Genomic DNA, 27,051 nt, shown 5'->3' on the forward strand with positions numbered 1-27,051 from the left:
TAGGGATGCAGAGAAGCAGCTGCTGAGCCCCGAGAGCGTCCCTTCGGTGACGCCCTGACCCTGCGGAAGCCGAGCCGTTCCACCTCGCTCTCACCACGCGCCCGCCCACCTCCGCGGGAGATCACACTTCTCCCCACCGCCCGAGTGGGAAAGCCGGATCAGCTGAACTAATCAAGTGGGCAAGCGAAGGCGGGGGAAACTTGGCTGGGCCGGAAACACCCAGATCTGCTTCCGGGTCAGGGGACAGGCGCCACCATGGAGCCTCGCGGGGCCGCGGGGCCGACGGAACCGCTGGCCGGCGTCAGAACCGAGTGAAGCGCTGCTCGGCCAGCGCCGCCTGGGACACGCAGGCCGGTCCCGGAGAGCCGCGGCCGCCGCCATGTCGGTGCTGGGCGAGTACGAGCGGCACTGCGATTCCATCAACTCGGACTTTGGAAGCGAGTCCGGGGGTGGCGGGGACTCGGGCCCAGGGCCCAGCGCCAGTCCCGGGCCGCGGGCCGGCGGTGGCGCGGCGGAGCAGGAAGAGCTGCACTACATCCCCATTCGCGTCCTGGGTCGCGGCGCCTTTGGGGAGGCCACGCTGTACCGCCGCACCGAGGTAGCGGCCCTCGGCTCAGGCCGCTGCCCGGCCGCTTGAGCTCCTCCTTCCCGGTCCCTCCTTCCTGACCTGCTCCCGGCTTTCTCCGCGTCTTGAGCCTCCTTGCATAATGTTTAGACACCCGCAGGGTATATGTGTCAGGGTCTTCACTTTTTCAGCTCACCTGCTGTAGGGATAGGTTAATCACTGATTTCCACTAACTGGTCATTTTTGTGTAACCCCGGAAACCTGAGCAAATCACTGAACTGTCTGTGAGATTTAGTTTCCCCATCTGTAAAGTGGTACCCACCTTAAAAATCACCTTTTTTTAGGTTATTTTGTGAATCAAGAGAAGGTGCTTTGCAAACTAAGTGAAAGTGGTATGCGAACGTTAGGTGTTGCCAAAACTTACTTCCTCTCCTTGTATAGCTAGCTCTCAAAGGTCGGGCTGGGGAGGAGGGGCATAGCTTCTCAACCTCAACATGGCTAGTTTTGTCATTATCTAAGTTCAGAAGTGATCACCTCATTGGATATTTTTCTTGAACGTCATTGAGACGATCCCCATGTGTTGGTTTCTTCATTGGTGTTCATCTTGCAGGTTCATGCGTGGAAAAATAACTATTTGTTGTTCTAAGCTGTTGGGGGAACGTGGACCAATTGAGAACCCAATATAAGCAAAATAATCTCACCCTCTTCCATTTACATTTGCGTATGTGTATACTTTACAAAAAGCCACGGATCACTGATTCCCAAGTTAGGAATGTATATTCAGAACTCCACAATAATGATTCTACTTTCAAAAACCATAAATTAGATTTGATCACTAGAGTCTTGAAACTTTAGCTCTAGGACAAACATTTAATCAGAACTTGCTGAGGTAGCCAAAGGTGATTCATCCGCCAGTGATCCATCTGCAGTTCTGCTGTCTGTTCCAAGCCAGAATATGTTGATTTGATTTTGTTTTGTCCTGCTAGGAATTGAACCCAGGGCTCTCCACATGCTAGGAAAACTCTCTACCACTGGAGCTACACCCCCAATCCCCAGCATATGTTTAAGACTGAAAGATGGGAAAGAGGAAAGATGGTTGCAGGAAAATATCCTTAATTCTTTTTTTCCTAATGCCACATTACTGTAGGATTTGCTGTTATTATAAATTATATATTAGTAATCTGTTTTCTTACTTGCCCTGAATCCAAGAAAGAGGAGATGAATGTTGCTATTCCTGGGTTTTGTTGTTGTTGTTGTTGTTGTTGTTTTTAGAGAAATGACAGTATATGTAAATGAATTGCTCACTTAATGTTTAGACGTAAATCTTGGACTACAATTAGTTTCACATTTCCTTGCTCATCCCTTTCCATTATTACCCTGTTGAACTTGATTACTTCTTTTGTTTTTGAGTTGAGTTTGATTTAACTTCCCCAGAATTTATAGCATTATCCATATCACCAAATATTTCTTAGATCTATGAATTTACAAAGGTTCTGTTAGAAGCAGCCCTTTCCCTCTAGAAGGTTATGTTTCAGTAAGAAGATAATCAAACCAAGTAAGTAAACAAAGAGCATTTCAGTTGTATATGTATGTTAATGAAAAAGAATAGACAAATGCCATTTCTGTGTGTGAATGCTGAAAGTTAAGGGAATGGTTGCATTCAGTAATTGTACAATAAAAAGCTTATTAAAAGTTTCCCCAAGAAGTTTCAAAGGCTTGGAAGAGGCATTCAAAAGGGTGAAGAGGGTTATGTGGTCGAGATGCTTGTGTCTGGGAAATGGTACCAGGAAAAAATTAGAGGTATGGTAAAAAGGAATAGACAGACATGAGGAGCTACAGGTAAATTTTCATGAACAGAGAAAATGTGACAGATTATAATGGTGCACCATGGGGGATCTGACTTTTCTGGAAAGGGTAAATGAAAATCATTAGAAAAATCTAAATTTATAAAATTAGAGGCAAGCTTAGTACTTTCACTTTATAAAAAGTCGTGATCAGCTGTGAATGTTGCTATCCAGTTCTTTTCCAATATTCAAGCCCTTCTGTCCTTAATAAAATCTTTGACATCTGTATCCATCCCATATTTTTACTTAGAACTGACCTCAGGCAAATTAAGTATATCAACAAAGTAAGAAGTAAAAGTAACCAAGGAATCTTGGTTCCTTACTTTCTCCCGTAATAAATTGTAATTCTCAGTTGTATGCAGAACCTTTAGCTTAACATCCATTTAAAGGAAAAAATTAAAAGAATCAATCTTTGCCCCTGTGGGAAGTTTTCTTTCTAGGCTTACAGATCTGGGCGTGGATTCATTCACTGTTGGGCAGGAGGAAAGCACAAAGCCTCTGTTACTGTGTTGTAGGATGACTCACTGGTTGTGTGGAAGGAAGTTGATTTGACCCGGCTGTCTGAGAAGGAACGTCGTGATGCCTTGAATGAGATTGTTATTCTGGCACTGCTGCAGCATGACAACATTATTGCCTACTACAATCACTTCATGGACAATACAACCCTGCTGATTGAGCTGGAATATTGTAATGGTAAGGTAGAATTCAGTGGGACTTCCTCTGTAAGACATTCTTATGCTCATACTTACCTTGAGGGGAAAAGTACAGGTATATAGTGATAAAACTTTAAATGAATTTCTAGAGTTTAAGAGACATATTCAGGCCTTGAAGAGTTTTGAAGTGTGTAAAATAAAGGGAGGAATTTTCCCTTGCATATTCAAATTCTTCCTTGTGATTATAGTTCCATCTTCAAACTATTTTTTCAGTTGGAGTTTATATTTATCTTTCAAAAATTTTCCTTTTGAAATGATATTAGTTAGCCATTAGGGACATAGTATGGTTTAGTACCACTTGATATATTAATGAAATCTTATAGGTGGTAGTTATTTTTATTGACTTTAGCTAAAGTTATCCTGTTGCAAGGTGTCTAAAGATCATAACTAAATGAAAATTATAGTAATGCATGGCTTTATTTGTCTGATTTCTTTGGACCATTCATTTGTAAGCTATGAGTAGTACCTTGTTATTAAGAAACTAGACAACCCATATCCCAAGTCCCACTACTTTCTAGCTCTGTAACCTTGGACAAGAAACTTCTCTGTGCCTTGGTTTCCTTATTGTAAAATGCGTTTGTTGATAACCAGTCATGGTGTTGCCCACCTCTGATTTCAGCAGTTTGGGAGGTTAAGGCAAAGAGGATCATAAGTTCAAGGACAGCCTCAGCAACTTGGTGAGACCCTGTCTCAAAAACAAAAAGGGCTGGGCACATTGCTTAGTGGTTAAACGCCCCTGGGTTCACTCCCCAGTAACAACTACAACAAAAAAGAGTTTGTTGATCACTGTATCTAGCTTATAGGATTGTATTAAATCATACTTTAAAGCCCTTAAGGTAGAGACATGGTATGTAGCAAGTGTTCAGTACATACTGTACAAGAGAATCCCCAAGATCCTTTTCTGGGCTGCATGCTAAAAAGGTACCAGCATATTCTTCACGTATAACTTTCCAGTCTAAACTGTGGTGTTTCATGATTGTTTCTGGTTCTGATCAATTGTAAATGTAGGAGATTATATTAGAAATTTTTTTAAACAGAAGAAACCTTAAGAAGTTAACTTTCTTTGTGATTAGGAGGAACCAGAACAAATGATACATTTATCAAAACTCCAAATTACTAAATTTCAGGGGAAGAGAAATTGTAAAAACTTACCCAGGGCTAAAGTATAAGTTGCAGCTGAGAATAAGACAAGCCAGGATTGTTTGCAGTCTCTATTACTTTATAAAAAACGAGAGAAGCAAATTCACACTTACTTCACAGGAAGAAATTTGTAAAGGAGGAATGATTGGAAACAATCTAGGAGTGCATTTTTTGGGAAACCTTTTCAGTGGGAAGTGGGAAGAAAAGAATGTTGACATGCACCCTATATATATAAAACATTGCATCACAGACGTAACCTAAGTGTTCTAGCAGTCATACTGGGAGAATTACAAAATTATTGCAGATTCCTTAAAAAGAGGCCTAGAAAAGAAAATCATCTGATTTTGAAGTGATTTCATTAATTGAGGTACTATAGGAATAATCTTTACTCTCCTCTTTTCTAAAAATACCATACTTCCCATTTTTGTCTTGCATTAGGGAGGGGACGGGAATCTTCATCGAATAGTACTGATATTTTGTACCAGGTGAAAAGCCGAAAGGGAAGAAATTATTTCCTTTAGAAAAAAAGTTCAGTCTTTCATTTCCTTGTGTCACCTGTTAAAACCCTATTAGATACAGGAGTTGAGTTTTGATCTCTATTAAGCAATTCAAACCTGTTTCTTGTTTAATTTCAGGAGGGAACCTGTATGACAAAATCCTTCGCCAGAAAGACAAGTTGTTTGAGGAAGAGGTAATTTATATGTTTGTAGAAGGAAGCTAGAATTATAATGTAATTTTTACATTTTGCTTCTGTTTACTATTCCAACAATGGAGAGTGTTTTTTTTTTCCTTTTATCCGGGCTCCTTCCATACTCTGATTGATATTCATTAGTAAGAAAACCTTTAACAAGAAACCTGTCCAGCTGCTTCCCAAACATTTCACGTCTACATCATGCTTCACTCTGGGCTTTCTTTTCTGGTTCTGTTACTGCCTACTGGTAATGCCCAGTTTTCCATACATTTGCATGCTTCCTGAGTTTCTTTCCACAAGATTGCTTCACCATACTCTTACTTTATGACAACAGAACTATTTTATGGTGACCTGCTTTTTCTTTTTATCCTTACCACTTTTCTTTCCTACTCAATGTACATGCAAAAGATGTCAAGTCATTAAATCATAGTCTCTGGTTGCAGTTTCCTTTGTTTGTTTTTGTTTCATGTGTGTGTGTACAAGAGTATATTCAAATTTTTTGTTTCCAAACCAAATATAATTTATTTTGTCTTTGCAGATGGTGGTGTGGTACCTTTTTCAGATTGTTTCAGCAGTGAGCTGTATTCATAAAGCTGGAATCCTTCATAGGTAATGAATTTAAAAATATGTATGGATGGATTCTTGTTTTCTTTCTTTCTTTTTTTCCTGTAGTACTAGGGATTGAACCCAGTGAATTCTACCATTGAGCTATATCCCCAGCCCTTTTTGATTTATTTTGAGACAGGATCTCACTGCATTCTCCAGACTCCTCTCAAACTTACAATCCTCCTGCCTCGGCCTCCCAAGCTGCTGGAATTATAGGCATGCATACTGTACCCAGCTAGCACTTTTTTTTCTTTACTAAACAGTCAGAGTTTTTCCATTGATGTAATTAGGACAGGAAAGAGTAGTAGGGGTTGTTATCTTCACTTTTTGAGATTAAACTGTGTTTGTGATCTAAGAAAAATCTCCTCAGTAGCTAGATACCATTTAGTCATTTCTTTTAGAGGTGTCTTAGAATTTAGTAGATTAATTCATCAGGAAAGCCAAGAAGGTGCTATGAGAAATAGTATTAATTTGGATGGAATCCATAGTAAATGTTTTCTCTGCACAATAATAATTAGCAATTGTTTTTAATTCTGTAATTAAGCTATTTCAATTTAAATAAACGGCATTCATTGTACAATTGTGCAGTTTTACTAAATATTTGATAAAAATTAGGAGGAACAAAACAGGTTTCTGTTTATTTCTGTCTATTTAATAGAACCATTTTAAGAGCATTTCTACATCATTATACCATTGCCAGCAATTGTAATGCATTAATGTTTCTTTTTTTATTGGTTTATTCACTTAGTTTACATGTACACATACATGAGTTTATGTATACATATATGTGGGTTTGTTTTTGTAGTACTGGGGGTTGAACCCAGGGCTTTGTGTGTGCTAGGCAAATACTTACTACTGACCTACATTCCCAGCCCTTTTTATATTATTTTGAGGCAGGATCTCACTAAATTTTCTAGGCCGGCCTCAAACTTGTGGTCCTCCTGCCTCAGGCTCCCAAATATCTGAAATTACAGGCATGTACCGCCTCACCTAATTGTAGTGAGCATGTAATTCTTTTTTTTTTTTTTTTAATATATATATTTTTTTACTTGTAGATGGATACAGTATCTATATTTATTATGTGGTGCTGAGGATTGAACCCTGTGCGTCACACATGCAATGCAGGCACTCTACCACTGAACTACAGCCCCTGCCCTAAGCATATAATTCTTGATAACTATTGGATGGCTACTGTTGCATGTTATTTTCTTTTTCAAAGTAACAAGTATATTGTTCTGGTTTATTCATATGTTTCAATAAAGGAAGCTGGAATCTAAACTAGGATTATTTTATTTTATACATGGTCAATTCATCTTTGGAAAAAGGGTCAGTGACTTATTAAGATGATCTAAAATAACCTAGTCGTGTTGATGCGGAGACATGCAGCCTCTTCTCCTGCCTTAACAGATTGTTTAAAACCTTGACACCAACCCCTGCTAAATTGTATGATACTATAATTCAAGGTGTAAGTGGTAGTTGAAAAGGCAGTATATTTTATAGCAATTATGGTTGCCTGCAGCACTTTTTCTCATCTGACTCTCAACTTTTCCTAATGGTCTCATTGGTATGGGATACATTTCTATGCTGTGAAACCCTGGATAGTGAAGTTAATTCTTTGCCTTTACTCCCTAAGTCCCCTCTTCAGTATTGAATATGTGTGAAAGTGATGATCACTCTGTGGAATATTTGGGACCCTATAACAGAATCTGACCAGTGGTAACACATTCATTTTATACTCTGTACCAATCTTGGCAGGATGGAGATTAAGAAAGAACTATTGTCTATATGGACTTCATACGCAGCATCTTTTTTTTTCCAGAGATATAAAGACATTAAATATTTTTCTGACCAAGGCAAACCTGATAAAACTTGGAGATTATGGCCTAGCAAAGAAACTTAATTCCGAATATTCCATGGCTGAAACTGTGAGTACAGGTTGCCCTTCATTTTCTTTTCTTTTCCTTTCTAGCTCTGTGAGATATAATCATACCCCCTAAATCTTGTGCATTTTTCCCAAGACTTTTTTTTTTTTTTTTTTAATGGTGATTGAATTCAGGTTACTATAACATTGAGCTACATTCCCAGCCCTTTTTATTTTTTGTTTCAAGACAGGGTCTCATTAAGTTGCTGAGACTGGCCTCAAACTTGCAATCCTCCTGCCTCAGCCTCTGGAGTCACTGGGATTATAGACGTGTACCACCACATCAACCTTGAAAATCTTTTTTATTTTTTTTAAATATATAAATTTTTTAGTTGTTGATGGACCTTTGTTTTATGCATTTAATTATATACGGCACTGAGAATCGAACCCGGTTCCTCACACATGCTAGGCAGGCGCTCTACCACTAAGCCACAACCCCAGCCCGAAAATCATTTTTTTATGTTTCCTTTGAATTCTGCTTCTGGTTCAGAGGGAAGCCTGTGTTACAAGCAAAACCTAATGCCCAGAAAACAATTTGTTCTTTAATATACACAGTTGGAATTGGAGGACTCACTTAATACCCGATTTTGGACTTCATATGCAGCATCTTTTTGGGTAAAAAGAAGACACAAGTTGATCTTTAGGACAGGAGTCTTATCCTTTTAGGAATTATAAAATTCAATTATGATTCTTCTGGTTTTATAATGCTCTATCCTTAAAAGAACTTGGAAATGTAAGTTTTAAAAAATTAACTTTATCCTGATGTTTTTTGGATAATATCAAGATATGTCTGCAATCCAGGGTTGTGAGTCCCTGTTTCAGGGACTCAGTTGTTTGTATGATGATGGCCAAGTTGAGCTTCTAAAGAAGCAATTATGTCCTTATATGGATTTTTCTCATCAAGAACAATCTGATAAAACCCAGACTTGACTTTTCTTAGCCATTTAAATACAATGAAAGAATAATCTGAAAATTTATAAATGCCAGGCATATCATCTGAAAATTTTTTTTATTTTGTTGATTCAAGATGGCTTGTCTCTAATAGTGGGAGAAGCAGACTTTTGGACAGAATACTTTATTTCCAAAACCATTCTTAAAACCAGAGAATCTTTTTCAAATTCCTTTTAAAATTCCTTAAAAAAGAAATTTACTAGCTATGTTAACATGCCAAACATAGCCATTTAAAGTTTCATTACTGTGCATTTCAGTTAGAACTTTTAACCCCTTCTTTCAGTTACCATCTCCCCACTGTCAGTTCACATTGGGGAACTTTGACTAAGTCTGTCCCAATCTATGTGAAGTCTTTAGTAGGTCTTGAATGCCTACAGCCTGTGTGAACTAGGAATCAAAACCATTGAGCCTCCCAAGTTAACTACAGTGCCTTTATCACCGATTGCCCTTTTATAACTGACCCAAGAGATTTAATATGAATAAAATTTCTCCCCATAGTGACATTATCTCATGAAAACCATTTTGGGATCTGTTAATGAATGCTTTATGGTTATTATCACTACTTTCTAGGAAATTTAACTATTAAAATGTTAATGTAGTTACTTCAAAAGAGAGGTTATTTTTGGTTTTTTCTTTGTTGTTCAGCTTGTGGGAACCCCATATTACATGTCTCCAGAGCTCTGCCAAGGAGTGAAATACAACTTCAAGTCTGATATCTGGGCAGTAGGCTGTGTCATTTTTGAACTGCTTACACTCAAGAGAACATTTGATGCTACAGTAAGTTGGTATATTATCCCACATTGTCTTTGCAAATAATACAGGTTGGTTAAGTGAATCAACTTCATTTATCTCTGAGCTTCTGATTTCCTGGACAGAAATCAACTGTAGTCAAAAATAATCTAGTCAGTCACCCGATTAGTATTATATCATTGAAATACTATAGAACATATTAATATATTTTTGTTACTGTTATATATGAAATCTTCCATTAAATTTTCCAAAAGATTGTTTGAATACATGTAAACTACTGATTTTTGTATGTTGATTTTGTACTTGGTAATCTAATTGAGCTATCTGACTGTTTATAGTAGCTGTTAATAAAATATCTTGAAACTAAAAATAAAATAAAGATCCATTGAAACTAAAAAAAAAAAAAAGTGTATATCAATTTATCTCCAACGTGAATTCCCTACTGAAATGACCATAATCAAAGAATTTGAGCACTGTACTTGAATTTGTTGACTATGATTTTAGAACTGACTCTAGTGTCACCTGTGTGATGCTCCAGTGTGGAAAAGTTATTTTAGTTCTTATGCTCTAGCTATGTGGTGTTGGGAGTTGAACCCAGGGCCTGGTGCATGTAGGCAAGTATGCTACCAGTGAGCTACATCCCTGCACCACCACCCTTTTTTAAAATTTGATAGAGTCTTATAAAGTTGCCCAGGCCGGCCTCAGACTTTTGATCCTTTTGCCTCAGCTTTCTGAGTAAATGGCATTACAGGCTTAAAGGCATGCATCACCAATTCACCTTACATAATTTTTTTTTTAAAGATAAAGCAAATTGTATAATACCCATTAAAGTATTTTGATCTTTTTTTTATGAAAAATCACACATTCAGACTCGTAATAAAGATTGTCATTGTTTTTTGGGCAACAGATTCCCCTTAAGTCTTTTTTTTTTTTTTTTTTTTTAATATTTTTTGGTTGTCAATGGACCTTTCTTTTCCTTATCTATATGTGATACTGAGAATCAAACCCAGTGCCTCACACATGCTAGGCAGGCGCTCTACCTCTGAGGTACAACCCCAGCCCCCTTTTCTCTTTTTTTAAAGTGAAATAAAGCCTGATATAAAGCAGTGCTTCTCAGGCTTTAATATGCATACAAAATCACCTAGGCATTTTGTTAAAATGCAGATTCTGTTTCATCAGGTCTGCAGGTAGGGATCTGATATTCTGTGTTTGAAACAAGCTCCCAAATGATGCTGTTGATGCTTCTCCATGGGCTACCACTTGAGTAGTTAAAGTGAATTCCTGTTTACTCTCCTTCAATGAGATGTGAGAATTTAGACAAATCACTTCATTGCTTTGATCCTCTATTTTTTTTTATCTGTACTATGGAAACAACATATATCTCCCAGACAATATATATTTCCCTCATGAAGATTTTCAGATATTGTATATGAAAAATGCAAATGTAATATTAAAAAAAGAAAAATGCAAATGTAATGCAAACTCATTGGCCTTTTTTGAGACCTATTCATTTTTCTAAATCCTAATGTTTGTTCAGTACTATCATCTAATTCTCCAAAATAATATAGTGGAACAAAAATGACTTTTGGAGTCAGACTTTGGTTGGAGGATGGCTTTCTTTTTTTTATCAGTGTAATTTTGAGCAATTTATATCTCTGAGCCCCATTTTTCTTGTGTAAAAATTGATAGTGATAATAACTTCTTTATGTTGTCTTTGTAAGGGAAAATAAGATCATATATAAAATATGCCTGTCTAGTTCATAGTGGTCTTTCAATTAGATGGTTATAATATTAGAATAATTTTTATTATTATTATCTTGTTATCGTAAGATGTCTGTGTATTATTTACTTATTACCTATTCAGATGTTATTTAGGATATATACATTAGGAGGTAAATTAGTTGGCAGGAGAGTTACTTAAAGTCTAGAAACATAACTAATCATACTTTCCTTTTTCTTGGGATTCAGTTGAAGATTATAATATATTCTGAGCAATATGCTATTGGCTATATAGTCATAGTTTTAATCTCCATTTTGGCCAGTTAGCTTCATTCCATGTGATAGCAGCATTGCATCCCCAACCATTTCTTACTAATGTGTACTAATAGTTATAATATTATATCAGACCTAATATAGAACAATTGCCAATTCTTTAAATAATGGTCACAGACATCCGTGAGCCCCTGCTGGTAGATTATAATGTCATCTTTATATAACCAGGAACAATGCAGTCATCATTTTCTCATAGAATCCACTCAACTTGTGTGTGAAGATCGTACAAGGAATCCGAGCCATGGAAGTCGATTCTAGCCAGTACTCTTTGGAATTGATCCAAATGGTCCATGCATGTCTTGACCAGGTAGGTATGACTTAAATATTGATTTCAGTTTTTTGTTTTCTTGTTCTAACCTCAGTTTTTGGGATATGGCATAGATACAGACCACACAGAACCACATCTATCTTCCCAGGATAGAATGTATTCATAGCTGTACCCAGAATGTGTATTAGCAATTCATGGTAGTTACATACTCCCACTAACACGTTTTTACGTTACTTTGCTATATTTGCAAGGTGGTTTTGCCATCTAAACTGTGCTCTATATTTTATGGTCAAGGTTGATTTCTATAAATTGATTTTGTAAACCTCAGTCAGAGATGTAGAGTTTCTGATGGTAGTGGTACTGGATATTGAACCCAGGGACACTTAATCACTGAGCCACATCTCCATCCCTGTTTTTTGAGACAGGGTCTCCCTAAGTTATTTAGGCCCTCACTTGTGAGGCTGGCCTTGACCTTGTGAGCCTCTCAAGTTGCTGGAATTATAGGTATGCACTACCACACCCAGTTAGAGTTTTATAAGATAAAAAAAGAGGGGGTGAATTTCCTGGATACCACCCCAGACCAACAGTTTCTGTAGCTAAAGCTTAAAACTATTCGTAATAAGCACCCCAGTGATTATTCTGTGCCATATATATTGAGGTTTGAGAGTTACTACCCTGATTGAACAAAGTGAAGAACATGGATGGTAAACATCCTCATTCACGTACAGTGTCGATGGTGCCAAGAGGATGGGCATTAAATGTGGTATGCAATGTAAGAAATTATGATTTTTGAAACAAAAGGATAACATACAGTAGTCTTTGACTTACTAATCTTCATCCTTATAAGACAAAATAAAATTTCTCGTTAGTCCAATATTACCCATTTCCTTTAAGTGAAAAGTGATCTCTTTTTACTTTTTAGGATCCTGAGCAGAGACCCACTGCAGATGAACTTCTGGATCGTCCCCTTCTCAGGAAACGCAGGAGGTAAAGTACAAATAGATCACTTTTATTAGAGATGATTGACTGCTGTAGAGGCCTGATCAGAGTACCACAGGAAATGGCGGAGTTTCCTAACTTGGCCACTCTAGTGCTGTTTTCTACCAGCACCTCTGCTCCCATTGCTTGAGAGTGATTTCTTTTACCTTCTTAACTATTTGCTCTAAATTTGTATTGATGAGGCCCAAGAGCCTTCTACCCTCTCAGTATGTGGATTTTCTATTCTACAATATAGGCACTGATATCTTTAAGTTTGAATCAAAGTTCTGTCATTATCTTTGTCAATTTAACAACTCTATTTCTTTGTTTTCTCCTCTATAAAGTGAGGTAAGGTGAGGCTTAAAGGAGGTAATACATAAAAGGTGCTCAGCCTGGGACCTGGTAGAAGATGATTATCAGCTATGGGATACAAGTGTGAATCTGGGAATTTTTTAAAATATGATTATTGAGATGGTGTGTTGGAGTTGGAATCTTCTTCTGGTACTTCTTGCCCACTTCTTTCTTTTTTTTTTTGCGGTGCTGGGGATCGAACCCAGGGCCTTGTGCTTATAAGGCATGTACTCTACTGACTGAGCTATCTCCCTAACCCATGCCCACTTCTTGAGGTCAACTTTTATTAACTTCTGACGGACTATTTCCTGAGGTTTATTCTGTCTGAGCAGTCTAGAGGTAGGAAGGCTGTCCTTCCTGTAGGAGGCTTCAAGCCTCGACTTAGAGGAGAAGTATTATCTTTCTTAAATTTTGTAGTTCATATTTCATCTTATTATATTATTTTTGTCCTACTATACTGTATCTTTTTTAATATTTCCTCCAATTTTTCAAACATTTACTGTACTCTTTTCAAGTCATGTCTTTGTATATAGTAAATACATACCTCATTCCATAATCATTGCTATTTACTTTTATCCTGTTGTCATTAAATCTTTTATTATTGTTTTGTGTTTATTCAAAGGTATTATTATTTTAAATTTATTTTTTAGTTAGTACAGTACATTTTAATACATGTACATAACGTGTAATGATCAGATCAGGGTATTTGGCATATCTGTTGCCTCAGACATTTATCATTTTTTTGTGTTGGGAACCTCCAAACTCCTCCCTTCTAGTTATTTTGAAATATTCAATTAATTTTGTTAATCGTAGTTATCCTCTATGCTATGTAGAACATTAGAAGTTATTTCTCCTATCCAGCTGTATCCATGTACCCCTTAATTATCCTCTCTTCATTCCTCCCTCATCCACATCCTTTCTAGGCTCTGGTAACTGCTCTTCTAGTCTCTATTCCTTTAAGGTCAACTTTTTTAGCTGCCACATGAGCATAAGAACATGCAGTACTTATGTTCCTGTGCTTATTTCTTTTATCATAATGTCTTCCAGTTCCATCTGTGTTCCTGCAAATGATGTGAATAATATTCCACAGTGTGTATATTCTACATTCTCTTTATCCATTCATTCATCAATGGACACCTAGGCTGATTTTATATTTTGCCTATGATGAATAGTGCTGCAATAAATGCAAGTGCCGGTTTTTCTTTGATATACTGATATCAGTTCCTTTGTATATATACCCCGTAGAGGAATAGCTAGATCATATAGCAGTTTTACTTTTAGTTTTTGAGGAACCTCCATACTGTTTTCCATAATATGTACTAATTTATTGCCGATAACAGTATCTGGCAAGTTTCCCTTTCTTTATATCCTTGCAGCATTTATTATTTTTGTCTTTTTTTTTCTAATAATAGTAATTCTAACTGGGATGCTTTTGATTTGCATTTCCCTGATGATGAGTGTTATTGAGCATTTTTTCCTATACTTACTGGTCATTTGAATATCCCCTTTGGAGAAATGTCTATCAGATCATTCATCCATTTTTTTAATCTTTTTTTCCTCATGTACCCACTTTTTAAATCAGATTATTTGGGATTTTTTTTTATCATTGACTTGTTTAATTTCCTTATGTATTCTTGAAAGCAATAGTTTGCCAATATTTTCTCCTCTCTATAGGTTTCTCTTTACACTATTGATTGTTTCCTTTCTGTATAGTTTGATATAATCCTATTTGTCAAATTTTGCTTTCTTGCCTATGCTTTTGGGGTCATATCCAGAAAGATTTCATGTATACTGTTTTCTTTTAATAGTTTCATAGTTTTGGGTCTTACACTTAAGCATTTGATCCATACTAATCTTTTCTGGTTTCCAGTGGTCTCTAACCAGTGTTTTGGTGCTTAGAGTTATGTGTCATACTCCAGATACAGCACTGTGATCTTCCATTAATGTTCTATGCATATTCAGGCAGTATCGCTCTCTGGAGCTAGTCGAACACATTTAAAATTTTTGTCTAGTTTATTTCCAACAGTATAAGCAAATGTTTAAATCTTTTACTGAAATACTACAATTGATAAATTTTTATGGTACTGGGAATTGAACCTAGGATAATTCCACCTCTGAGCTACAGCCCCAGCCCTTTTACCAATTTTATTTTTTATTTTATTTTGAGATGGTCTTGCAAAGCTGCCCAGACTGGCCTTGAACTTGTGATCTCCCTCAGCCTCCCGAATCATTGGGATTCTAGTCATGCACTGTTGCACCCAACCCAGCTGATAATTTTTAATTGAAATTTTTATTGAAATAATTACAGATTTACATGGAATACTTGTGAAATTTTGTACTTCGATGAAAAAAACAAGAAGTCTTCTAGACAGAAAATAGCATAAGTTAAAGCACAGACACAGGAAGTTATGAGAAATGTTCAGGAAACACAAAGTCCCGTTTGGCTACATTAGCTATTCTAGACCTGGGATTCTTAGTGCAGAATCTCAGGAGCTTACACAAATTACTGATAACCTGAGCACCGTCCCAGTAAGGCATCTATGCTAGATTTAGTCAGAATGATAACCCTGGGCCAGAACATGAGCTGTAAATGAAAGAAAGGAAGATTGGAAAGAGAGAATCTTGAATGCCAGGCTTAATTTAAAAATAGTACAGAAATATTGGGCATTTATGAGAGGACAGTTCACGTGATGAGGCACACCTAAGGAAGAGTCACCTCACAGTACTAGGATCAATGTTAGCTTAATATAGAAGTGATGAAAGTGAGTGGGACTACAGTGAGGAGACACTACCACAGTATAGATAGGAAATGCTAAGGCAGTGAGAATGGACAGAAAGAGTTGTATTTTATAAAAGGTACTACATTGGTAGAATCTACAGAATTGAAATGTTGAAAAAAGGAGGAGAAAGGAATCAAAGATGACTGAAGTTGATTGAAGAATAGGGGAAGATTTTTGCCAGTTAGAGAAATAGGAAAGTCAGAAAGAAAAGCTGGCTTAGGAGAAAGATAACAAGCCCAGGTTTGAAGGTGTTTGATTTGGTGAGTCAGTGCACATACCAGATGCAGGTACCTATTATGTGCATCAGAGGTTCTTGAGGCTCCCATTCCAACCTAGATTGGTTCTCAGAAACAGAACTCAAAATGGCCCCAAACTGCTGACCTTTTTAATATGATGAACTGTTTAATGCAAGACCTGTATAACTGTTTTGAGTTTTATCATGGTGCCTTTCAAAGTAGTGTCATGTTGTAGGATACATTCAGTTAATAAGAGAATTAAATCTGTGAAATGTATTAAGAGACACTGTTGCATTGTAGAAGCCTGTTATTTCAAAACTCATGTGTCTGTGCTTTTCTTTTGGTAGAGAGATGGAAGAAAAAGTCACTCTGCTTAATGCACCTACAAAGAGACCAAGGTAATACTTAAGAGACTCTGGAAAATTAATACTATATGTACCAAATTCCCACCAGAAGGGTCTTACTTGGGTCTATGCATTATTTAATCTCAGTGGCCTTTGTTATCTTTTTAGGAGCTACCATGTGCTTAAATGTCAGATAGTCATTTCTGAGAAGAGAGCCATAATTTCACCTTATATTAATGTGGACATCATTACCTTGATGAATGTTGAAAAGTGTAGGTGTTATGGATCAGACTAGAAACTGGCCTGGCCAATCTGTGATGAATACCTGAGGCAAGAATTGCAAAGCCTACTAAGAGAGGGTCAAAAGAACATATTTTGTCATATCATAATTGGCAGTTCTTTTCAGGGAACAGACTGGGAGCAGTCTTCTTTGAGATTGTTTTTATGTTAAATGTGCCTTTGTTCTGGGGGTTACTGGCAGGTCAAGCACCGTAACCGAAGCACCCATTGCTGTGGTAACATCACGAACCAGTGAAGTCTATGTTTGGGGTGGTGGGAAATCCACCCCTCAGAAACTGGATGTCATCAAGAGTGGCTGTAGTGCCCGGCAGGTGTGCGCAGGGAATACCCACTTTGCTGTGGTCACAGTGGAGAAGGAACTGTACACCTGGGTGGTAAGTGAGAGCTAAGGACTTTGGAAGAGTGCTGTAAGCCTGCTTGTTTCCTGGACCGTGATGTCTAATCATTTTGTTAGTCACATGACACAGGCTGCAGCATGGAGTGATGGAACTTTAGCTCTAGGGGAGCAGAAATTCTGTTTAGTTCATTGACTTATACAGCATGCCTGGTACATACTAGATCACCTGTCAGTGTGTTCTGAATGAATGAAAGAGGATTGAAAACTAAAAGAGCCCTAGGTTTGGACTCAGAAGACTGTGCTCTTTGAGTTATTGCTGGAGGATTTACTTTGTTTCATTATTGTGAGGTTCAGAGCAGCTAGAATCTGTGAAATAGCTTTACAAATGAAATACTGCACCATGTCAGAAAACCTCTGACTTCCACCAGTGATTGAAGATGCCTGGGTATATCTTGCATAGAACTTCCCTTTGTTGCCCTCTAGATTCTGCCTTCTCACCTATTTAACACAGTGAGTTTACTGTTTCCTTACCTCCTATTCTGTCATTCACCTGCAATGCAGCCTCCATCCCTACCACTCAATTGAGTCAGCTGATCAAGTGATAACTGATCAGTTTTCAAAATAACTGATAAATTGCTAAAATAAAGCAGGTGTTGTGTTTTTGTTTTTGTTTATTTTTTATCTTCCTGGTACTAGGGATTGAACCCAGGGCACTCCACTACTGAGTTACATCCCCAGCATTTTTTTTTTTTTTTTTTTTTTTTTTTGTAAATTTTGAGACAGGGTCTTTAGCTAAATTGTCCAGGCTGGCTGTGAACTTGCAATCCTGCCTTAGCCTCCAAAGTTGCTAGGTTTACAGTTGTGCACTGTCACACCCAGCAAAACAAATGCTTTTTAGCCCTTTCCTAACTTGACCTCTTGGCAGCGTTGGACATCATGGGCCACTCCCTTCCTGAAGCATTGTTTTCAGTTGTCTTCCTCGTAGCAGATTCTCATGGCTTCCCTTGTCTCTTTGGCTTTGCCTTCTCAGGCTTATTTCATGCTGCTTTTTCTTTATCCAGCCATGCCTTAGGCCTTTGGTTCCTCTCCTTGAGGGGGTTCATTGTTTTCAGTGGTTTCAGATTATCTTCTCCTTGAGGACAGGGACTGTAGTTGTCTCCCAGTGTGTGAGGAGTAGACACACAACTGTTGAGTGATTGAAAGAATGATTTGGCCTCTGTTGTAGAGTGATGATTTACTGTTATTTCCTAAGACCCTATTCCTTAAAGAATTAGCCCCCAGGGGTGGCTTCCAAAAGTAGAGTGAAACCAGTAACTGAATACCGTTTGTATGAGGACTGTTGTTGAGTCCTTGAATGGAAAGAATTACTTAGCTCTGTAAAACTGTAGAAAAGTTATGAGGACTGTTAGCTCTATATAGCAGCCTCTTTGATGTTGCCAGATTCTTTATAACTGTTCTGTTTCAGGTAAATGACCAAAATTAACCATAATTAAGTATATAGTTCCACTTTAGAGTTAGTTGAAGAACAAGAAAAATGTATCCTTTTAAGGCCTGATGTATATGACTCCGAATACTTTTTAAATCTTTACCTGTGGGCCTTGATTTTATACTACCTACCATTAAAAGGTTTAATCCATGTTCCCATTTTTTTTTCTAATTTCTAAATTTCCAATTGTTTTTTCCCTTTTTGTTTTTCTTCATAAGAAGTATATTAACTGGGTGCAGTGGTGCACACCTGTAATCCCAGCTACCCTGCAGGCTTAGGCAGGAATATCTGAAGTTTGAGGCCAAGCTGGGCAACTTGGAAACACCCCATTTCAAAAATAAAAGGGGATGGAAATGTAATTCAGAGATAGAATGCTCCTGAGTTTGCTTCCTAGTACCAACCCGGCCACACACATACACAGAAAAGGAAAAAAAAGAATTTATTTTACAGATAAGCTATTATTGTGAAAAGTCAGAACTTCACGAGACCTCTTTATTTCACAGAACATGCAAGGAGGTACTAAACTCCACGGTCAACTGGGCCATGGAGACAAAGCTTCCTATCGACAGCCAAAGCATGTGGAAAAGTTGCAAGGCAAAGCTATCCGTCAGGTGTCGTGTGGTGATGATTTCACGGTCTGTGTGACAGGTAAGCCAACTACAGAAAGCATCTAAGTACATTTAATGTGGGGATTATGCTCAACACTGTGCAGTTTTGGTTAAGATCTTACCCAAAAAAAAGAAAGAAAAAAGAAAAAAAAAAAAACAATATCCAAGGAGCAAAGACATTAGGCAAATATGCTCATTAGTAACAGTATTCCCAATTTGCTGTTCTTAGGAAATGATGGGCAAGGATAAGGCAGGTAGATAACACAGAAGAGGCAGGATTAGGAGAAATGCAGTGTGTACCCCTTATGAGGGAGAATATAATCTCACTACCTCTTGAGGCTGTGGATAACAAAATCAGGATTAAGAGCTAAATTTAGTTTTGGTTTAGTCATTACATATTTTATTACTTACTTTTCCTAGGTGCTTATCTTTTTATCTGTAAAATAGAATAAACATGATAATTCTACTTTTTAAACTATTTATTACATTAATACTATTTATGATCCCTTAAATACAGACAGCCCTAGACTTACATGTGTCCTTTCGGTTTCTCTGATGTAATTGTCTCATGTGTGATCATTGGCTAAATCCTCATTTCAGCCCTGCCCAGCTCTCAGACTGGACAAAATAAGTCAGTACTATGATGGATTGTTTTCTTTTCTTTTGCAGATGAGGGTCAGCTCTATGCCTTTGGATCAGATTATTATGGCTGTATGGGGGTGGACAAGGTTGCTGGCCCAGAAGTGCTAGAACCGATGCAATTAAACTTTTTCCTCAACAATCCAGTGGACCAGGTCTCCTGTGGAGATAATCATGTGGTGGTCCTGACACGAAGCAAGGAAGTCTATTCTTGGGGCTGTGGCGAGTATGGTAGGTATAGCCTTGTTTCTGTCTATTTCTTCCCAGATGCACAACCTAACTTCAGGTTTGTGTGCATCCAAACACATCACATAACCTCTATTTAAGAAGTGTTAATTCTTTTAAAGGGAATCTTTAGAACATCTTCACTGGCTGTAATCTGAATGACTTTCTTTTGTGTGTTTCAGGACGACTGGGTTTGGATTCCGAAGAGGATTACTATACACCACAAAAGGTAAAATCAGAAGCAGCTTCTTTCCTAGAGCCTGTCTAAGTCACACAGGCTTCAAAAGTATGCCTGTTCCCCAACTCTTCATATCAAGGTGTTTATTTCTGAAGTATGTTGATAATCCAGGGTTCCTGGTTTAGTACTGTTGGTCTTATCATCTGATTGAATCATAGTGGATACAACTACTGTGGGCACTGTGGAGTCACACCTTTCAGGGATGAGAGCTAAAATCAGCATGTACAGAAGAAAAGTCACATACAGTTAAATATACCCAGAAATTTCCTCAGGAACCTACTGGAACACAGTATACTACCTCTTAACACAGCCATTTCCCCCTCCTGTTTCTATAGTTGAACAGCAGAAGAAATTGTTTTTATTTAGGAGTCGTGTGCTAGGAATTGTCATATCTGGTCACTCAGCACTACTAGAGCTGGCACTGTGAGAGGCTGACAGGAGGTGAAACCAACTGAGGGAAAAGCATCCTCACATTTCTCTCCTACCCCCTGGGCACAGGCTTACCCAATGGAAGGGTACCTACAATTAACTATACCATTTACTGTTACCAGTTTCTATTTACATTTTTAAATTAAATGGTGTGTTTGTGGGGCCCACCTTCAATAGGATTCACTGCAGTTGCTCTTCTGAAAGCTATAGTAGAAATCGTGAGGTTTGAGGCTTCAGGCTTCGTACACATTAGCTATAGAAGAATGTGGGCATTTGCAAATGTTCTGTCTGATATGCAGGTGCTAATTCCTAATAAAGCGGGGGTAGGTAGGGAAGAATAGAAGTACTTTGTATTAGACAAAGGAGAATGAAGGGAAGGGAGGAGGAATGGGAATAGGAAAGGTAGTAGAATGAATCAGACATAACTTTCCTATGTTCGTTATGAATACATGACCAATGTAATTCCCCATCATCTACAACCAGAAGAATGGGAAGTTGTCCTCCATGTATGTATAATTTGTCAGAGTACATTTTACTGTCATGTATAACTAAAAAGAAATTTTTTTTAAAGTTAAAAAGAAGAAGAATGTGGGCATTTGGAAGTCCTAGCAGCTATCTCACGGCCCTATCACTTCTCTTATAAAATGACCACTTGGAACCCACAGGACCATGAAGCTTCTTCTATAGCTGTCCAGAAGCCCTACATCTCAGAAAAGGAAACCAGCAAGGGATTGAAGCATCTCCTTTCCAGCTTGTTCTGAGCAGTCCCCTTTCTTAGAAATTTTCTCCTTCAGAAAAGTAGGACCTGTTACTAAAACAAACTGACAGGGACTATCTAGACTGGAACTGTCACCTTTCCTTTAGATTATAAAACTTGAACTCCTGGTTGAAAATACTAGCTCTTAAGCTGCTGGGCAAATCTGAAGAGACCATCCTCTACTTCCCTATCGTCTACTTCATTCCCCATCCTCTACTTCCCTTCTGCTAAATGCAGCATGTCGCTTCTGAAAGAATTTTGGAATTTTTTTCCAAATATGAATTACATATTTGGGATTTTTCTCTTCCAACTTCCTTTTCCTTTACAGGTAGATGTTCCTAAGGCCTTGATCATTGTTGCAGTTCAGTGTGGCTGTGATGGGACATTCCTACTGACTCAGTCAGGCAAAGTGCTGGCCTGTGGGCTCAATGAATTCAATAAACTGGGTCTGAATCAGTGCATGTCGGGAATTATCAACCATGAAGTGAGTGCTCCCTCCATATCCCAGCCGTACCATCAGAACATGTCTTGGTTGGAATTTCTTTGGGATTATTGACCACAGAATTTGATTTAAGAATACAGTTGGGCTGGGGTTATAACTCTTTTGTATGGTGCTTGCTTAGCATGTGTGAGGCACTGAGTTTGATCCTCAGCACCACATAAAAATAAATAAATGAAATAAAGGTACTTTGTTCATCTACAACTAAAAAAACTGTTAAAAAAAAAAGATTCAAGTGATGATCTCACAGACATTGTTTACAGCAAAAGAAGCCAGCCACAAAAGAAAACATACTATCTGATTCCAATTAGGTGAAGTTCAAGAACAGGCAGAATTAACTTCTGATGTCAGAAATCAAAATAGTGGTTACCTCTGGGCAGAGGGGTCTGGTTATTGTCAGAAGAGGTGATAGGGATCCTGGGATGATGGGAATAGTCTGTCTTGATCTGGTGGTGGTTTTATAAGCGGGTGCTTACAGAAAAATATATCAATCTATGTGGTATTTTGCAGTATGTCAGTCCTTGTAAATAAATTGATTATAAAGAACAAAATGAAAAAATTCAGATTCTACATTATTATTGAAAGAGGAACAAGAAAATTAATATGAAAAAAGTAACATTTCCATTCATCATCCGCCTGGAGAGTTTTTTAGATTTGTTTTCAAATCACTAATCCTTTATAGGCTCATTAAGTATAGTTGCCATTCTCCCCCTTCAAGGACATCATGAAATTCACCACTGATATCAAGTCAGTTTCCTCTTTCTGTGAGTATGATGATTTCTAAAGAATCAAAGTAAAAGAATTTTTCTGACTCAATGAAAAATATGAAAGTTAGTGACAGAAAGTGGACTAACACAGCCCTAGAATTCAACCACCTGATAAAAGACCAAGTTTGCAACTTACTGAACTTCTGCCCTTGATTAAATTACCAAAATACTATGCCCCAAATTGCTGACCTATTAAAAAAAAAAAAAAAAAGAGGGACTGGGGTCGTGGCTCAGTGGTAGAGTGCTTGCCTAGCACACGTGGGACACTGGGTTCAGTTCTTAGCATCACATATAAAAATAGATGAATAAAATAAAGATCCATCAACAACTAAAAAAAAACTATATATATGTATATATATAAAGAAAGAAAAGGAAAACAAAAGCTAATTTTTAAGCTGTCTGTGAAGTAGCAATTTTCAGACAAGTACAAACTCTGGTCAAGACTGGAAAGTGTAGTTTGAAAGGCATATTCAGAATTACTGCTGCTTGATTTTGTGTTGGGTTGGAACATTGGATTTGTTGTGAAATTTTAAATTTACAGGAGAGAATATTTTTATACTAACTCAAAAGGCAATATGGGTTTTAAGAAGTTAAGAAACACTATTGACCTGCTAGATGACATTAGATCACACATTGTTTCATAGGCTGGAGAGAATCTTCAGGATGTGAATTCTTTGCCTTGACCTTTTTAAATGCAGTGTGAAACCAAGACAGATGTCAAGATTCTATCTTACATAAGTACCCTCTGGGGTGGAGAGTGAAGAATTCACGTGTTGCATACCTACATTTAGAATGTAAAAATTTGTTGTCAGAAAATCCTGCTTCATATGCTAAATTCTCTGATTGCATATTGAGCTTATTTCCTTTTGTATTGTATTAAAATGGAAAGCTACCTGCACCTTCTTCCTGGTAACATGATTTGTTTGACCCTCTTCCATTCCCAGCCTAATTATTCCTCCATTTTTTCTCTTTTACTCGTTTCAGGCATACCATGAGGTTCCCTACACAACCTCTTTTACCTTGGCCAAGCAACTGTCCTTTTATAAGATCCGTACCATTGCCCCAGGCAAGACCCATACAGCTGCTATTGATGGTAAGTTGATTTTCAACTGTGTAATGTCCCTTAGGAGCTCAGGCTATTTTCCACCATCAAGTGTTAGCTTTTCTTTTGTTTTTTTTTCTTTTTGGTACTGGGAATTGAACCCAGGAGTCCTTAACCACTGACCCACATCCCCAGCCTTTTTTGTATTTTATTTAGAGACAGGGTCTCACTGAGTTGCATAGGGCCTTTCTAAGTTGCTGAGGCTGGCTTTGAATTCAAATCCTCCTGCCTCAGACTCCCAAGCCAAAGCGTTAGCTTTTCTTAACAACATTTTCATCTTCCTGATTTCCCCCATCTGTTATTGTCATTAACAATCAGGCATTCAAACACATATTTTTTTTACTGTTAATCATTATAAATGCTGGACATCACACCTGATTCCTGACTTACATTGTCTCTAATTAGTACCCTCTATGTATTAGAAGCTAGGTAGTACCCATTTTCCACAGTAAAAATACAATATTGGAGAAAGAATAGAATATTGAGTTGCTTAATAGATCTAACTGGTTACAGTGGCTAGATTGTATAGCCTCCATAGTTCTAGAGTCATGTGGACTCTCTGACAGTCAGAAGCTAGTGCAGGGAGTCCACTGGCTGTGTCTTCCTTCTGTGACCCAATTATCTATGTTTTATTTTTGCTTCTCTTTCAGAGCGAGGCCGGTTACTGACCTTTGGCTGTAATAAGTGTGGGCAGCTGGGAGTTGGGAATTACAAGAAGCGTCTGGGGATCAACCTGTTGGGGGGACCTCTTGGTGGGAAGCAAGTGATCAGGGTCTCTTGTGGTGATGAGTTCACCATTGCTGCCACTGATGGTGAGTCCGTACTTCTCATTTCAAGCTTTATAAACAGATGGGTATGTTTTAATTGGGAAAGAGGTGGACTAGTTTTTATATAGCTGGTCTATGATTTACTTTTTTATTTATATTAAATCAATGGCCAGTTATTATACATATTGAATCTCGTTGACTTTTCATGTGTTTAACATAGTGATTTTTTTATGGGTCAGATTTCTAGATAATGATTACTTAATAGTCTAAGTTCCTTCCTTTTAAATTTTTAATTTTTTTTTTTTTTTGGTAAAATGTTTTCAGAATTATTGAGTATTTCTATCTGTATTTTGCTGATCATTGCGTTGGTGCCAATTATCAGTGACTAGGTAACTGGAAAGAATACAGGCAGATCTTTCAATGCTGTGATAGAGGTATCCAACTCCTTTCAGGGCTCAGTCCTCTCTCCAGATGAGTTCATTCCTTAAACTTTGTATCACCATTTGACTCATTAATTCAACACCCCTCAACCTAGATGTTTCAAAAGATAGCTTGCCATTGGAATGTGCTTGCCATTCCATCTGCCTGGAAACTCTCTCCTTCAATTCAGCCACATCTCTACTTAAGTGTCCAAAAGTACTTCTCTGACCACGTTTTCTATAATAAACCGCTTCCCACTATTTTTCTGCTTATTTTTCATCTCCCCTTATCTTCCTTCATAGCATGTATTACTCCCTGAAACATTATGTATTTCTTTGTGTATTATCAGTCTCTCTTGCTCCAGTGTCAGTTCTGCAGGAGTAGGGACTGAATTTTGTTCACTGCTCAGTTGCCTCAGGCAGTGCCTATCATGAAGTAGGTGTCCAATAAATGTCTGAATGAATGACCAGTAAAGAGTTGTTGAGTGAGTAAAGCAGTGGATGAATGGCAGTACATAGGAGCAGTGGTTGTTTTACCTGGTGGGATCAGGAATTTAGGCTTCTGTGGAGGAGTAAACAACTTCTTTTGGGACAGGGTGGGGCAATTTTCTATCTTGAAAAGATGGGGCACTCCACCCTGGCACACTGGTATGCACCTTTAATCCCAATGACTTGGAAGACTGAGGCAGGAGGACCATGAGTTCAAAGCCAGCCTCAGCAAAACTGATATGCTAAGCAACTCAGTGAGACCCTGTCTCTAAATAAAATACAAAATAGGGCTGGGAATGTGATTCAGATAGAGTGCCCCTGAGTTCAATTCCTGGTACCCACCCCCCAAAGAAAGGATGGGGCACTCAAAAAGTTGGGAGGCCAGTGTTCTGTTAAATGATCTTCTATTTAATTTTTTTTCTAGATAATCACATTTTTGCTTGGGGAAATGGTGGTAATGGTCGCCTGGCAATGACCCCCACAGAGAGACCACATGGTTCTGATATCTGTACCTCATGGCCTCGGCCTATTTTTGGATCTTTGCATCATGTCCCAGACCTATCATGCCGTGGGTGGCATACCATTCTCATTGTTGGTAAGGGTTTCATATGTGAGGGGTTGGGATGGCTTGGGCAGGTTTGGCCCACACCTACAGTGCTATTGATCATATCCTTAGAAACAAAAGTATCCTCTAGTAAAGAGGCTACTTCTCTTAAGTCTTGTAATGGACAGCATTTAATCATTGTGAAGTTATCTGGGGTCTGAGATAGCAGTTACCTCCTTCATTACCTCCCTCTTAGTCTCTCACTTTTCCTGCCTGTGACTGTATACAATGCTTATTGATTGAATATGTTTCCTCAGAGAAAGTCTTGAATTCTAAGACCATCCGTTCTAATAGCAGTGGCCTCTCTATCGGAACTGGTAAGTAGCAATATCTCAGGTACCAGTGGTTTTCTGAAGAGTGGGTCATTGGATTAGAGTTCATGTAGTCTTCAAAACTGAAGGGAAAACAAAATTTCTTTGGGAAACAAGGAATATAGTGATTAAGAGGGAGGATACTATGTTGGTGAGTTTCACAGTAAGTCATGACTTAGATTGTGGTCAGGGAGAGTACTTCTTTGCCTTCAGCACATATGGAAGTAATTAAGTGACTTTCTCATACTGTAACTTGTGTTAATCCTTAACCTTACTCTCCTAGGGGCCATGAGTTCTCTCTGTTCTTTGCTCCATGGTATTCCCTGGGGTATTCCATCCTTCAAAATCAGCCATCAGAAATGAAAGTCAACTAAACTTCAGCATATTTAGGAAAATGAGCCTGAAATTGTTTGATAGTTTTCCTTTAACTGTTTTCTCCATGGTTCTCTGATACTTGGGACCATCCAGGAAATTGAATATTCCTTCTTGGTCTTTCATCTACTAGAGTCCCCGTGGACTTTGTTATCTCAGGACCAGTACTTCCATGGAATCCAACAGATAAAACAGATTAATTCCCCCAAAAGAAACAGTTTAAAATCTAATCTAGACTTATTGAACTTAATTTACATACACATGCACCCCTTTTACACCTTTTATTGGTTTCCTTAAGTAATCCATTGTTCAGCATTTCTATTTGTACATGTCACAAATGATTAAATATCTTTTTGCTAAATACAGTTTTCTCAAGGAAAGGCAGAGATTTTTGTCTTTTTATTCATTAAATGTATCCACATTACAGTGGCAAATGGAAAATGCTCTGTGAATATTTGTTGATTAAATGTTATACCCATCCATTACACTTTTGTACAGAGTGAAAATGAACA

At 37.9% G+C, this 27,051-nt stretch overlaps 1 protein-coding gene across 1 annotated transcript in view; it reads left to right on the forward strand.

Annotated features, from left to right (window-relative positions):
- Nucleotides 1-224: 224 nt before the first annotated feature.
- The window catches only part of NEK9 (NIMA related kinase 9), a 36,776-nt gene continuing 9,949 nt past the window's right edge, over nt 225-27,051 (forward strand). The window contains exons 1-18 of the mRNA XM_079127467.1: nt 225-598; nt 2,925-3,102; nt 4,898-4,953; nt 5,492-5,562; nt 7,379-7,484; nt 9,077-9,208; nt 11,430-11,540; nt 12,424-12,488; nt 16,194-16,244; nt 16,672-16,864; nt 18,817-18,961; nt 19,591-19,791; nt 19,968-20,014; nt 21,538-21,693; nt 23,460-23,568; nt 24,228-24,389; nt 25,677-25,847; nt 26,114-26,173. Of these exons, the coding sequence (XP_078983593.1) occupies nt 380-598; nt 2,925-3,102; nt 4,898-4,953; nt 5,492-5,562; nt 7,379-7,484; nt 9,077-9,208; nt 11,430-11,540; nt 12,424-12,488; nt 16,194-16,244; nt 16,672-16,864; nt 18,817-18,961; nt 19,591-19,791; nt 19,968-20,014; nt 21,538-21,693; nt 23,460-23,568; nt 24,228-24,389; nt 25,677-25,847; nt 26,114-26,173 (2,233 nt within the window). The 5' untranslated portion in view covers nt 225-379. The remainder of the gene's footprint in view (nt 599-2,924; nt 3,103-4,897; nt 4,954-5,491; nt 5,563-7,378; nt 7,485-9,076; nt 9,209-11,429; nt 11,541-12,423; nt 12,489-16,193; nt 16,245-16,671; nt 16,865-18,816; nt 18,962-19,590; nt 19,792-19,967; nt 20,015-21,537; nt 21,694-23,459; nt 23,569-24,227; nt 24,390-25,676; nt 25,848-26,113; nt 26,174-27,051) is intronic.

This window comes from Sciurus vulgaris (assembly GCF_902686455.1).
Source record: "Sciurus vulgaris genome assembly, chromosome: 2".
In the NCBI taxonomy this organism is placed as follows: domain Eukaryota; kingdom Metazoa; phylum Chordata; class Mammalia; order Rodentia; family Sciuridae; genus Sciurus; species Sciurus vulgaris.